A 13852-nucleotide genomic window follows, 5' to 3' on the forward strand; every position below is an offset into this window, starting at 1 on the left:
TATTTTGCTTCGACTCAGACCAACACGGAATTTTTTTATTTTGCTTCGACTCAGACCAACACGGCTACCTACCTGTAACTAGAACTACCCACCAGGATAGATCCAAACCTTATTCCCTGGTTGCTTCCACATAACAGCATGTCCACCTCTGCCATTTATTTAGTGGCCTAAATAGTGGCTAGCATGGCCTGGCCACAAGGCATGGGGTGAATAGTAAGGCCACACATAAAGTGAGCTGTTTTTTAGAAACAGTTTGAAGAGTTAACCAAAAGAGCAAATTAAAAAAATATATCAGGAGTGGCTTGCCAAGTTGAGCAGGGCCCCAAACCTGACACCAGTGCTGGGAGGCGATTTCTGCAGCCTTGCCGCACTAGGTGAGCCACTCCTGAAATAGGAAATAGGAAAACACATCCAGATAAACCTAGTTTATATTGTTTCCTTACTCAAGTCATTAGTTCTCTCAGTTCAGATTCTGGATTCTCGGTTTACTGCATCCTTCCTCTCCATCCTGGCTTCTTTTCTCTGATTTTAGCTTTCTCGTTTCTTCAAACAAAGGTCAAACGATACTTATCAGCTTTACTTATAGACATTATTTCCGCTGCCTATTCCAATGTCTTGGCCAATCAGAAGGGCAGCAGAGTTCTCTGTGGGCTTCTCGCTCCCACAATTTCTTTGCTTTCTTTCCCGGCCCCCTCTTTTTATTTTACTGTTTCATCTCACTCTTAATTTTCCTTTTCTAGGGCTGAAAATTTGACACACACACACACACACACCCCTGCAAAGAGCAAACTAACTAAAAGAAACCATTTTACAATCAAGAACAAAGCACACAAAATGGCTGAAACAGTTTCACTCCTTCACAGAGAAGATTTAAATTCTAAAAATATGCACTGGAAGCAGAATGATAATTTTCTAATCCTTAAGAGGGTAATGTCAACATCATGAAGTGACACTTTCCTGAGATGAGAATGAACTAGGTACTAATGCTTAATACACTGCCAGTCCCATCTTATGCACACTGAGACCCACAGAGCTCAATAAAGTGAGGCTTTGGCCTTGAAGAGTCCAAGAGCAGAAAAACACTGGGCAATATGAGCCAAATTTCTAGTTTACGTCAATACAATCTATCTATCTATCTGCGAGTGTGTGTCACACAAAGGAATGTATGTGCAATTGACAGCCTTTGCTGAAATAAACTGGGCAACATTTCTGGATGTGGAAACTCCACATTTGAGACAGAGCTCCAACAGCTGCAGGAAATTTTTGGATCATGGTGACATCCACATGACTTGAAGACATCAAAACACAGGCAGGTTCATACACACCGGGCTAAAAAACACCAGGGGAAAGAAAGTAAATGGAAATGGAAATTCCGCTGTGCTTGCAGAATTCATTCTGTGCACACAAAGGTTTTGTTTGGACGCAACCCTATGAATTTCAAGCATCTTCCCAATCCTGATAAAAAGGCTGATCCTAGTTATTAGTTTATTAGTTAGAAGTCAGTCCCATTAACCTCAATGGAGCTTGCTCTTCAGCAGAATATGGATTGTAGCCATACACAGTTTTAACCCCCTTTTAAAAACAAAAACAAAAAAACACAACCCTTTACATCTTTGCTGTATTTCTACAGCCAAAATTATCTATTCAAAATTACTCCATAAATTATTCATCAAAAGAACAAAGAACAGCATAAAAAAACCTACTGAGGGGAGGGAGGGGGAATTTAGTTTTGTTTCCATTAGTTTGTTTATTTGTTATAGTGGTTCTGTGTATGTTTGCTGAGTAAAGTATAAAAGTGTACTGCAACTGTATCAGTGTACTATACTCTATCCTGCAGATAACTTCCTCTGTTTTTGTATTTATTCTCGAAAGCCTAATAAAAATTATTCTTAAAAAAGAGAGTACACCCTCACACACGATTGAGGGCACAGAAGAAACCCCTGCAACTCCTCTGCGCAGTACCTGATCCCTTCCTGATCCGTCTTTGCCCTTGGAATCTAGCCTGATAAATTCAAGAGATCCAGTAATGGACACAGGACCAACACTTTTGAAACTCAGAATCATAGAATAGCAAAGTTGGAAGGGAGCTCGAGGGTCATCTAGTCCAACCCCCTGCAATGCAGGAATCTTTGCCCAAAGTGGGGCTCAAACTCATGACTCTGAGATCAAGGGTCTCAAGCTCTACCAACCGAGCCAACTTTGAGAGCCAACACAGTGTAGTGTTGAACTAGGACCTGGGAGAACAGGGTTCAAATCCCCCACATGGTCATGAAGCTCACTGGGTAACCTTGGGCCAGTCACTCACACTCAGCCTACAGGGGGTTGGTCTAGATGACCCCAAGACCCTTTCCAGAGAAATAAACTACCATATATACTCGAGTATAAGCCTACTTTTTCAGCACCAAAAATGTGCTGAAAAAGCCGCCCTCGGCTTATATTTGAATGAGGCGGGCAGCGGATGGGAAAGGCACAGGACTGGGGGTTCGGAGAAGCGATATGCACTGTGCGAGGCCGCAGGAAGGGATCCTTCCTCGCCGCTTCTCCCCCCACCCCACTGCTGACAGCTAGGAAAGGCATAGGATGGTATTTATTTTTATTTTTTAAATTTACCAGTAGCCGCTGCAATTCCCACCCTCAGCTTATACTTGAGTCAATCAGTTTTCCCAGTTTTTTTGAGGTAAAATTAGGTGCCTCAGCTTATATTCGGGTCGGCTTATACTCAAGTATATACGGTACTTGACTTTTAGAAAACATCCTAAGGCAGCCCTGTTTAGGGAAGTTTTTAATGCTTGATGTCTTTATCGTGGTTTTAATATTCTATTGGGAGCCGCCCAGAGTGGCTAGGGAAACCCAGTCAGATGGGTAGGGTATAAATAAATATTATTATTCCAATCTACAATTCTATGATTCTATCTCACAGGGTTGCTGCTGTATGCTGCCTTAAGCTCCGTGGGAGGAAATGCGGACTATGAAAATAATAAATATAATAAAATATAAATAAATAAATTTGAAGCAGGTATAACTTGTGCACAACAACCAGCAGGACACCACTCAATACCCAGCCTCCAAGGTCTATTTACAGCAGGGAAAGAGAACCTGTGTAGCTCTCTAGATATTGTTGGACTCCCAATTCCCATCAACACCCACTAGCATGACCAGTGGTCAAAGTTAATGGAAGTTGTAGCATAACCACAGATTCCCAAACTCAGACTTACAGGTACAAAAAAAAGCCTCAAATGCTTGTCCTCAGGTTCTAGGGTGGTGATCAAAGTGATTGCTCTTTATCAAAATATATGCGTTTGGTTTGATGCATCTTCTGTTAGACCAGGCATCCCCAAACTTCGGCCCTCCAGATGTTTTGGACTACAATTCCCATCTTCCCCGACCACTGGTCCTGATAGCTAGGGATCATGGGAGTTGTAGGCCAAAACATCTGGAGGGCCGCAGTTTGGGGATGCCTGTGTTAGACAAACAATATATTTAAATTAGGGCTGCAACCCAGTTAAATATTTTTAATCATAAGTTGTATGTGTTTAATTGATTAATATATCCACCAGTTAAATGTGCATATAGGTAAAAACATTAAGTTAGATGGGAGCAAAGGGCTTCTCCACACATGGAAGGGCTTTTGCAGATTTACTGCAAGAGCCTTTTGTGATAAAAAGACAACTAAAAACCAGAGGTGTGCTTCCATTTGCAAATGACATTTCACAGTGTGCTTGTGCTTGCACAAGCTGCTAGTGCTTGCACAACAGTTCACAAAACACCTCTGTCTGCTCACCTCTACCTGAAGCCAACCTAGTATTTCTGAAACAAGAGGCACATCATTTAAAAGAAGGAATTCCTCTTGTACGTGTGAAAAGAGAGAATGCCTCTTTTAAGATGGTGCTTGCCAACGCAGTTTTTACCAACACTTGCATTAAAAACTTCTGCTGCCTTGATTAATAAAGAGGCACCATTTTAATGGGCAGAGCAATTACATACTGCTGATTTTCAAATAAAGTGCAGCTTAAGATCTCAGCCTCGCAGCCTAGATCCTCAGAATATGCTTCAAAAGTTTCACTGAAATTAGTGGGTTCAGACAAAGTTAGTGAAGCTTGGGTTCGACTGAATTTAATCAGCCATTAGTCAGAATTTAACTCGAATCCCATTGATTTTAACAAGAACCAGGTTCAAATAACTTTAGCCTGGATCCAACCCAATGCAATTCAGTCCTGGGTAACTAAATTGTGGTCCAAGAACGAGAATGTAAGTCCTAGGACATTTCAACTACCAACAGTCCTCTTTTACATTTGTACAAATTGGTTTGGGAGTACAAAGCTTATCAACGAAATTGATCCATTTGAGTCCAACATTCTTACTGATCTGCTGAAAACCTATTTGCAATCTCTTCTCTGATTCATCCTTTCTTTTTTTAAAATAAAAGCAACTGTGTGTGTATATGGATTATGTACACTTGCTTATTTTAAATTGGGAGCTGCTATCTAGTGAACATTATTGTTTACTGTAAAAAAATTCCTTCAGTAGCACCTTAAAGACCAACTAAGTTTTTATTTTGGTATGAGCTTTCGTGTGCATGCAGGTGCTACTGAAGGAATTTTTTTATTTTACTTCGACCCAGACCAACACGGCTACCTACCTGTAACCATTATTGTTTACTGTACTGGCAAAAAAGCTGAAGATTTCAGTATTGATTTATTGGCCTGCACAGCCTTGACAGGTACCTGTCATTACAAACCAGCAGATTTAGTACAGGGCAGGATATGAAGGTAGTCTGCCTTCGCTTCCTGGGCCAAGGCTACCTACAAACTGGTTTCCTTGTAGAGAGTAGCACAGAACACGAGGCAACATACCAGAGGTTACAACTGAACAGAGTACAGCAAACGGGTTTTTGTGAAAGCATAGCTGAAGCTCCTGGATAGGCACATGCTGCTTTATCTTTTACTTTTTAAAAGCAAATGTCCCACCATTTTTGGTAGGTTTTTAAGGACTGCCCAGGTGGATGCAAAAGGACTGCCTACCGGCGGATGCAAAACTGCTGGATATTCAAAGGCAGAGGTGTAAGTTATGATAGCACTGCTTAACTGGGTTAGAAAACAAGCAGCACACTAAGGGAGCTGATGCTGGAAAGGTGCTTTCCAATGCTGCAGAGTACAGAACATCTTGAGGTGTATAGCGGAATGCCAGGTGGTGAATATTTTAAATACATTTTTTTAAAATTTATTTTGTAAAGCAGCAGGGCGTTGGGCTTCCAAAGCAGGAAGTCACCCAGCTTTAGTGACATTCCACTTCTACTTATATTAATCTCCAGCCCCCCATCTGTGCAATTTGTTTTCCATAAGTGCTCTTTTTTGATCTAGCCCTAACAAGCTCAGCTATCGGGCAATTTACCATTTGTCAACAGCAATATCACCAATAAAATACGGTACCTCAGTGCAGGCGAGGCCAGAAGGCCCACACAACCGCGTCCATCTCCAGAACTGGCGCTGTTATAGGTGCCACATAATACTTGTTCTGCATTTGTAAGAATTCAAACTTTCAGTGTGGAAACACTCAAACTTTGGAACTCCCTGCCTACTGACACCAGGCAGGTGCCTTCAATGTACTCTTGTTGGGCAGCTGTTAAAAACATTTTTGGTTAAACAATCCTACCCAGATATGTAGATGTGTTTTAATGTGTTTCCATGTGTTTTAATGTGTTGTTAGCTTGTGCAGATTTTAAGTATCATTTGAATGCTTAAACTAGTTGCTTTTAATTATTTTTCCTTCTAATTTCACTGCTTTATTCTTTTTGTAAACCACTCTGAGGTTTCTTTTTGCAACCGAGGGGTATATAAATTGTATGAAATAAACGAATGACGCCAAAGTGAAGAGGTCTGCTTTCAAAGAGCTGGTGCTCAGTTCAAAACCAAGTGTGCCCCATCGAGAAGCTGATACTTACAGTATTTGTTTTATTTAGATATTTACAGTTTGCACTTTAATAATGAATTTCTAGGCGGATTACAACATACAAAATATAATAAAACCAGTCCATAAATACCCATAAAACATAATTAAAAACAACAATAAAACTTCAGGAGATGTTGGTTAAAAAAAAGAAATTCACCATATATAGTTAGCAGGCCTGAACTCCCATGCCTAATTATAACAACTTAGAAGCCTCATTGCTTTCAATAGGCCTTACTGTGAAATCTCTCATGAAATTCAATACAGTGGTACCTCGGTTTATGAACACAATTAGTTCCAGAAGTCTGTTCATAAACTGAAGCGAGCTTTCCCATTGAAAGTAATGGAAAGTGGATTAATCCGTTCCAGATGGGTCCGCGGTGTTCGTAAACCGAAAATTCGTAAACCGAAAATTCGTAAACCGAATTCATAAACCGAGGTGTTCATAAACCGAGGTTCCACTGTAGGTTTTATTTCAAAGCATTTTCACTTAGGCTTGTGGGGCTAGACTGTAATCCCTGACATACTTCCAGCCTAAATTTCCTTATTCAGAGAAGTGGTTCTTGCAGATGGAACTAACTGTCTTGGGAATGTTGTGCATGTTACATACATGTGCGCACTGCTGCTCTGCTGGGAATACAGAGAAGCAGGGCCACAGTCCTTTTTCAGTCACTGGTTTCATACTGCAGACCCCCCCCCAAGTGTCTCTATTTTCCATGGCCACCCCTGATTTAGAGAAGCCATCCCAGTTTCTGATTTGACCCCGGAATGTCCCCCTTTTCCTTAGGACAGTGGTTCCCAACAGGTGGTCCGGGGACCCCCAGGGGTCCGCGAGCTATGCCAGAGGGGTCCTCAAGATCCTATTAGAATAAAAAATATATTAACTATATTTCGTATGATAACAGATTTTTTGTTTTGGCCGCTTCCTGCATGAGCAGAGTCTAGCGCAAAACTAGAATTAGATAGAGGCAGTAGTTCTGCTGTATGCCGCAAGGACTACAAGAAACTTGGAGATAAGGCAATGATATTTGCAACCACATATCGGTGTGAGCAAGCATTTTCTTCCATGTGTTTCATGAAAAACAAATATAGGAATCGGCTCAACATGCGGTCGGATTTCAGAGTGAAAGTTTCAAGTTTGGAACTTAATATTTCAGAAATAATGGACTCAAAGGACAGATTTAACTCATCTCATTAAGAACTGAAAATTAAAACTAATTGTATACTGATGGAGTACTCTGTTGTAACTGTAAAAAATGTATAAATATAAAATATAAAAAGACTCTTAATTTGGCTCTCACTTTTTAATTTTAGGATTAGGAATTAATGGGGGTCCTTGTCACAATAGCGGCTCGATGAGGGGTCCTCGAGAAAATTTTGTTGGGAACCCCTGCCTTAGGATGTCCCTATTTTCATCGGAGAAACGTTGGAGGGTATGCATTGCATACTGTTCACCAAACAAAGCTGTGTACACATTTCCTACCAGCTTATAATGCAGCTAGGTTGTTCTTTTTCTCTATTCAGATCAAAGCTGGTTTGGGGGTAAAAGGTAAAGGTGCCCCTGACCATCAGGTCCAGTCGTGTCCGACTCTGGGGTTGCGGCGCTCATCTCGCTCTATAGGCCGAGGGAGCCGGCGATTGTCCTCAAACAGCTTCCGGGTCATGCGGCCAGCATGACAAAGCTGCTTCTGGCGAACCAGAGCAGCGCACGGAAACGCCGTTTACCTTCCCGCCGGAGCGGTCCCTATTTATCTACTTGCACTTTTATGTGCTTTCGAACTGCTAGGTTGGCAGGAGCTGGGACCGAGCAACGGGTGCTCACCCCGTTGCAGGGATTCGAACCGCCAACCTTCTGATTAGCAAGCCCTAGACTCTGTGATTTAACCCACAGCGCGCCCTGGGTCCCCAAAGCTGGTTTGGGGGGAGAACCCTTCAAAAGGCAGTACAAACACCAGGAAAGATACAGATTGTGACTAAAGCCATGTGCACACTACTTCCCAAACACACTGCAGTGTGTATGCAGTCTAAATTGCATTTTACATGCACATACAAGTTGCAATTCTAGTGACACTCAATTCTTTATTTCCCCATCAGGAACTCCTCCATCCTAGATGCTGTCTGACAGAGAACATGTGTGGTTTTTAATCTTTCTGGAATGAAAAAAATCTGAAGGTCTGAAATTTGTTTTTACTATTTTCTCTGGTTTAGAATAACCTCTTCTTCATTTGTTATTTATAGTATCATGAATGTTTTTTCTATATTTACAATAACATGTTTGTTTGTTTTTAAGTGGTAGACGGGGGATCCACTTACTCACATGATTCTATGATTCTATAATAATTTGATCTGGCTTCAACTGGCTTCAGGATGTAACTCCAAGAGAGCGTGGTCAGAGAGTTTGATGGACAAAGACAGAAAGTAAACTAGTGGGTGAGTGGTTGGAAATCAGGGATTGCCCCATCAATGGAACTGTTGTACAGCAGATAGGGGAAACCCGCAGAGTCCAACTCAGATCAGTGCCAACAAGCATGGCCAGTGATCACTCCAACAACATCTGGAGAGCTACTGGTTCCCATACATGCAAAACAGGATTGCTCTGTTCACTATAAAGATCCAATATTACACCAGGAGCTGATATTTTCAGGCTGAAAACCCTAAAAAGAATTCAATATGCTTGCTTTACTAGTGCAACCTTCCCTCTGCCAACCTCTTATTTAAAGATAACATTACAATGATTGAGGGGTGTTGCAAATAAAATGTTTTTAAAAGAAAATGGTCTAACAACAAATCATTAAAAGCTGTAACAATGGGTGGAGCCGAGTTTAAAGAACCACAGAGCACCTGAAACCAGTGGCGTGCTCACACATAACGCTGATCTGAAGCCATGGTTTGTTGCTGGGCTTACACAAACATCCATTTCTTTTAACCATGGCTTGGCATTATATGTAAACCAAGCACCCTTCTTTAACCATGGTTTGCTTGACCACCCTTCCCCAGATGCTCACTAAACTACAAGAGCATGAAGCAAGAGCTGGTGGAAATCAGAGCCAACTTTGGAGAAACAAGCCATAGCTTGTTTTTTCTCTAGAACAACTCATACAGTAGTTGGCTCACTTTCTGTCCAAAACGCAGCTTAGTATTATGTACAAACCAGGTCACTGTCTGGCTGCATTTGCATTTATTGTCACCTAACCAGACCTGCAAAGGCAAAGCGTTAAAAACAAATTTCGCTTTTATGTACAGCAAATTATTTCCACAGCGCTGCTCTTAAGAGTTTTTTTTGGGGGGGGGGCAGTAATTTATGCTCCTACTTTACAGAATGACCAAGTTCCCTAGTTACTACAATTCTGAAGAAAGCAAAGTAAAACCCATTGGGCTCCACCATAAGACCACCAAGTCCTAGGTCCAAAACAGCATAACCACACCCTGCTAGCTCCATATGTCACATGACAAGATTTCTTTACTGGTCAGTGCAAAACACTACTCATATTAAGGTAAAGGGACCCCTGACCACTAGGTCCAGTCATGACCGACTCTGGGGTTGCAGCGCTCATCTCGCGTTATTGGCTGAGGGAGCCGGCGTACAGCTTCCAGGTCATGTGGCCAGCATGACAAAGCTGCTTCTGGCAAACCAGAGCAGCACACGGAAACGGCGTTTACCTCCCCACTGTAGCGATACCTATTTATCTACTTGCACTTTGATGTGCTTTTGAACTGCTAGGTTGGCAGGAGCTGGGACCAAGCAACGGGAGCTCACCCCATCGCAGGGATTCGAACCGCCAACCTTCTGATCGGCAAGCCCTAGGCTCTGTGGTTTAACCCAAAGCACTACTCATATAGCTTCACAGTAAACCTCAAAAGGTTGGCCTCTTCCAATCTTGGTGATGGCACATTTGTTCTGAGCATTATATATGAAAGGGTTTGGGGGGGAAACAAATGTTCTAGTGCAGTATTGGGCTATAAATCCCATACTAAAACTCTGGTTTACTTAGTGTTAATTCAGTATTTTCAGTACAGCAGCAGAAATGTGAAAGCCTAACTGGAAGAGTTTAGAGCAGGGGTCCCTAGACTTACCGGCGTTTGGGGGACTTACCGGCGGGCGGGGGAGTGCGCGCCCGTGCGCATGCGCACGGGCGCTTACTGGCGCAGCGGCGCGCTTCCCGGGTGGAAAAAGCGCCGAAAATCCGTTGTGCGCATGCGCGTGGGCCTCCCCCGACCCGGAAGTGCACCAGAAATGACTTCTTCCGGGTCGGGAGAGGCCCATACGCATGCGCAGAAAGGATTTTCCCAACCTTTTTTCCCAACCCGGAAGAGCGCTGCCGCGCTGCGCGCCGTAAGAGCGGGCATCGTGCGTCGTCGCGGGCCGGATTGGCAGGCTAATTGGGCCGCATCCGGCCCCCGGGCCGTAGTCTGGGCACCCCTGGCTTAGAGTGTTGACCCTTCACTGTGTTATAGTTCAGTAATCAATAGGTTTCTTTCTGCACAAATACTTTGTGTTTGATTCTTCCAGTCCACTGATGGCTAAAACTTCAAAATATATCTAAATACCATTTGAGTTGAAATCCCTAGCTCTAGAGTGTCATATTTTTCTTGATAATATGGTTATCTGCATTCTTTACAGTTGTACCTCAGAAGTCGAACACCTTGCAAGTCGAACATTTTGGCTCCTGAATGCCGCAAACCCAGAAGTAAGTGTTCCGGTTAGCGAACATTCTTTGGAACCTGAATGCCCGATGCAGCTTCCGTGGCTTCTGATTGGCTGCAGGAGCTTCCTGCAGCCAATTGGAAGCCGTGCCTTGGTTTCCGAACATTTTGGAAGTCGAATGGACTTCCGGAATGATTCTGAGGTACGACTGTATTACAGAGGGAGATAAAAAGAGGGGGTTGAGAAGGAAAGGACACAAGCTGTTAAGATACAAAAAAGGAACCTGAAGCCAGATATTGGTTTTACTTTGTCAAGTTTGGATTTACTCTTCCTCTTGTCAAAACCGCACAGCATGTTTTATTTCAACGTTTTAAACAACTTGTCGACCTTAGAAAGCCATTGGCACCTTTTATTCAGATATTAACTTCTACAGAACCTCTGCAGAAATTCCATTTCTATGTAGAGAAAGCCACTCTTTTGTGGCACTCAACTCCAACTCCCATCAGACCCAACTGGCATGGCCAATGGTCGGGTTGCTGGGAATTGTAGTATGAGGAGTGCCACAGATTCCCTATCCCTTGACTATGTTGTTGTTTTGGTTACACATGCATAGGTTGAATTCATGGACTTGCAAACTCCTCAGCATTTATCCCATGAAGTTCCCAGCCCAAAATTTATTCAGGGCACCATTTTGGGGGAAACAATATATCCTCACACTTTTTTAAAAAGGTGCCGGTACTCACCATGAAGTTGTTACAGTTAAGGGCCACACTTTTAACATTTAACTTTTGGGGGGGTACCCTTGAGTACCCCCAATGCCTCTGACCATTTCAGCCCTGCCTTGCTGGCTTCTGGGTGAAATGCAAAAACAACTCCCTGCCAGAAACAAGCGCATCGAGAGATAGGGAAGGAACATACCACCAAATCCAAGCGTACGGGGGGAGGCACGAGATCTGAATTTGGGGAGGGAGGGGAGTGCAGTGCAGGGGGCGCAGGAAATCCCCAACAGCTCTGCAGGAAAAGAAAACGAGGAATGGGCAGCGGAGGTGGGAAACTCTCCGAGGCCAAGCGGCGCATCGGCGGGGAGGCCTCCCTCTCGCCCCCCCTCCTCCCCGAGGGTGCCGAGTTCCTCCCCGCCGTCCCAAGCGCTCTCCCTGGGTGCTCTTTGGAAACTCTCCGTTGTTATTGCCGCCCTCGTATGTGAGCAGATCCCCAGCAGCCTGCGCTGCCCAAGGCCGTCGATGCCGCCTCCTGTCCTGATTGACACCGGAGCTGGTACATACGGGGTCTGTCACGGGAGGCGAGGAGAAGGGTGTCGTTTGGTCTAAATATGGCTTTTCTGGTCTGCCCCCTCCCCGTCTCTCCATGTTACCTTGGCGCCACCACCATCATCAAGGCTGCAAGGGAGACAAGAGGCGGGCGCAAGGCAGGGGCGCAGGTCCCCGAAGGGGGAAGGAAGGGGAAGATGCATACATACAAACACACACACACACATACACAAAAACACACACAGAGGCAGTCTGCACAGCCTCCCGCTCGGAGTTTGTCAGCAGCCAACTCTTCCCCCGGCGGAGAAAGGAGCGGCTGCAGCGACGTTGCGCGAGCTAGCGCGCAAGAGTTGTGGCTGCAAAAGCAGCTCCGGGGACAACTATAAGGACAGAGTGAGGAGCCCACACAGCTGGTTGTCGTCTCTCTCTCCCTCTCTCTCTCACACACACACCATTAAAACGTGCAAGACGTCGAAGCCCACACACGCACATGTCACACTACAGAGATCTTCCAACAAGCCCGTTCGCCGCCTTCTTGCAACAGGCGCTTACAACAACAACAGCAGCAGCAACGCTGAAGTCGTGCATGCCCCGCGCGGCCTCCCGGAACCACGCAAATGCCGCGCGTTGCAAAAGGCTGCGTTTTATTTTTATTGTGCGTTTCTTCTCCCCTCGCCCTGCCTCCCTCTAACTTAGACCTGGAGGCGACCTCCACGCACCTTTCTTTTCGGCATGATGTCCCTTCTGCGGGCCGCCGAAGGGAAGCGACGAAGAAGCGGCTGCCGCTATTGCTCGCTCGCTGCTGCTGCTGCTGCTGCTGCTGCTGCTGCTGCTATGACTGCCACCGCCGCTGCACAAGCGCAGATCTCGCGTCCTCCTCCGGCGGTGCCTTACGAAACGTCCCCGATCCGCGGCGGCTCCAACGAGCAGTGGCGGCAGCAGCCTGGGCGCTCGGCGGAGCCTTCCTGGGGGCGCAAGCGGCGGCCTCCACCCGCTGCCACTAGCGACCGACCGCCTCGTCCGGAGAGCGAAGGAGAAGCGCGCGCATGTGTGCGTGTGTTGGGGGGAGGATTTGCACACTTCTGGATCGCGATTGGCTCCCCCGTTCGGTAGCCCCCCCTCCGCCGCAGACAACTAGCGAGGGGAAGGCCTTGCGGTTCAGATGCAGGGCACGCTGGGGCGAGGCGGGATCCTGCCATTGGCCAGCCGACGGCGCGCCGAGGCTTCCTTCCCAAAGGAAGGTCGGAAGGAGAAAGGCGGATCGCCGTGTCTCCATTTACCCCGAGTGCAGCAGGGAGAGGAGGGTTGCGTCCTTTTCCGCCCTTCCGCGTTTGGCACAACTCCCCACCCCCCTCCAAAGATCCTAACATGTTCTTCTACCTGATCGTGGTTGCCATAATATTGATATCGAGACCATACCCTCTAGTGGAAATAGGGACATCCTAAGGAAAAGCGAGCAATCAAATCAGAAACCGGGACGTTTTCAGTAAATCTGGGACTGTTCCTGGAAAATAGGGACACTTGGAGGGTATTATTATTATTATTATTATTATTATTATTATTATTATTTACCGAGTTGGTGTGTGTAATAGTTCTGTAGCCTACGAAATATGGTTGGCAATAAATCCCTGCAGCCTGATCTATTCCTCTCTGATGCTTTTATTTTAATTTTACGCACTGGATTGCTTCCCTCTTGAGAGCTGGTGTCGGTTGTCCTCTTCAGGCCGTGCACTTCAAGGGAATTTCAAATTACTATATTGTTTGTTTCTGCTGCCTCCTCCGGAGGAAGCTGCTACAGTAGTTTCATTAAATATGGCCGGCATATAATCTGAGAGATTTCAACAGTAGTTGAAGGGATTAATGCTGGAAAACCATCAGGTAATGGATTTGCCCTTATTTCACATGCCACTAAATTACACCTACATCAAGCCTTGTGTCCTACTTATATAGAGGACAGTCCTCTGTTCTGAAGGATGTTCCTCTGTTGGACAGT

At 45.0% G+C, this 13852-nt stretch overlaps 1 protein-coding gene across 4 annotated transcripts in view; it reads right to left on the reverse strand.

Annotated features, from left to right (window-relative positions):
* The window catches only part of HMGN3 (high mobility group nucleosomal binding domain 3), a 29591-nt gene extending 16710 nt beyond the window's left edge, over positions 1 to 12881 (reverse strand). For all 4 annotated transcript variants that reach the window (XM_088665922.1, XM_035109549.3, XM_035109548.3 and 1 more), the window contains exon 1: positions 12579 to 12881. In XM_088665922.1, coding sequence (XP_088522048.1) covers positions 12579 to 12593 — 15 coding nt within the window. In that variant the 5' untranslated portion in view covers positions 12594 to 12881. The remainder of the gene's footprint in view (positions 1 to 12578) is intronic.
* Positions 12882 to 13852: the final 971 nt, after the last annotated feature.

The sequence above is a fragment of the Zootoca vivipara genome, chromosome 3 (genome assembly GCF_965207765.1).
Source record: "Zootoca vivipara chromosome 3, rZooViv2.hap1.1, whole genome shotgun sequence".
Taxonomy (NCBI): domain Eukaryota; kingdom Metazoa; phylum Chordata; class Lepidosauria; order Squamata; family Lacertidae; genus Zootoca; species Zootoca vivipara.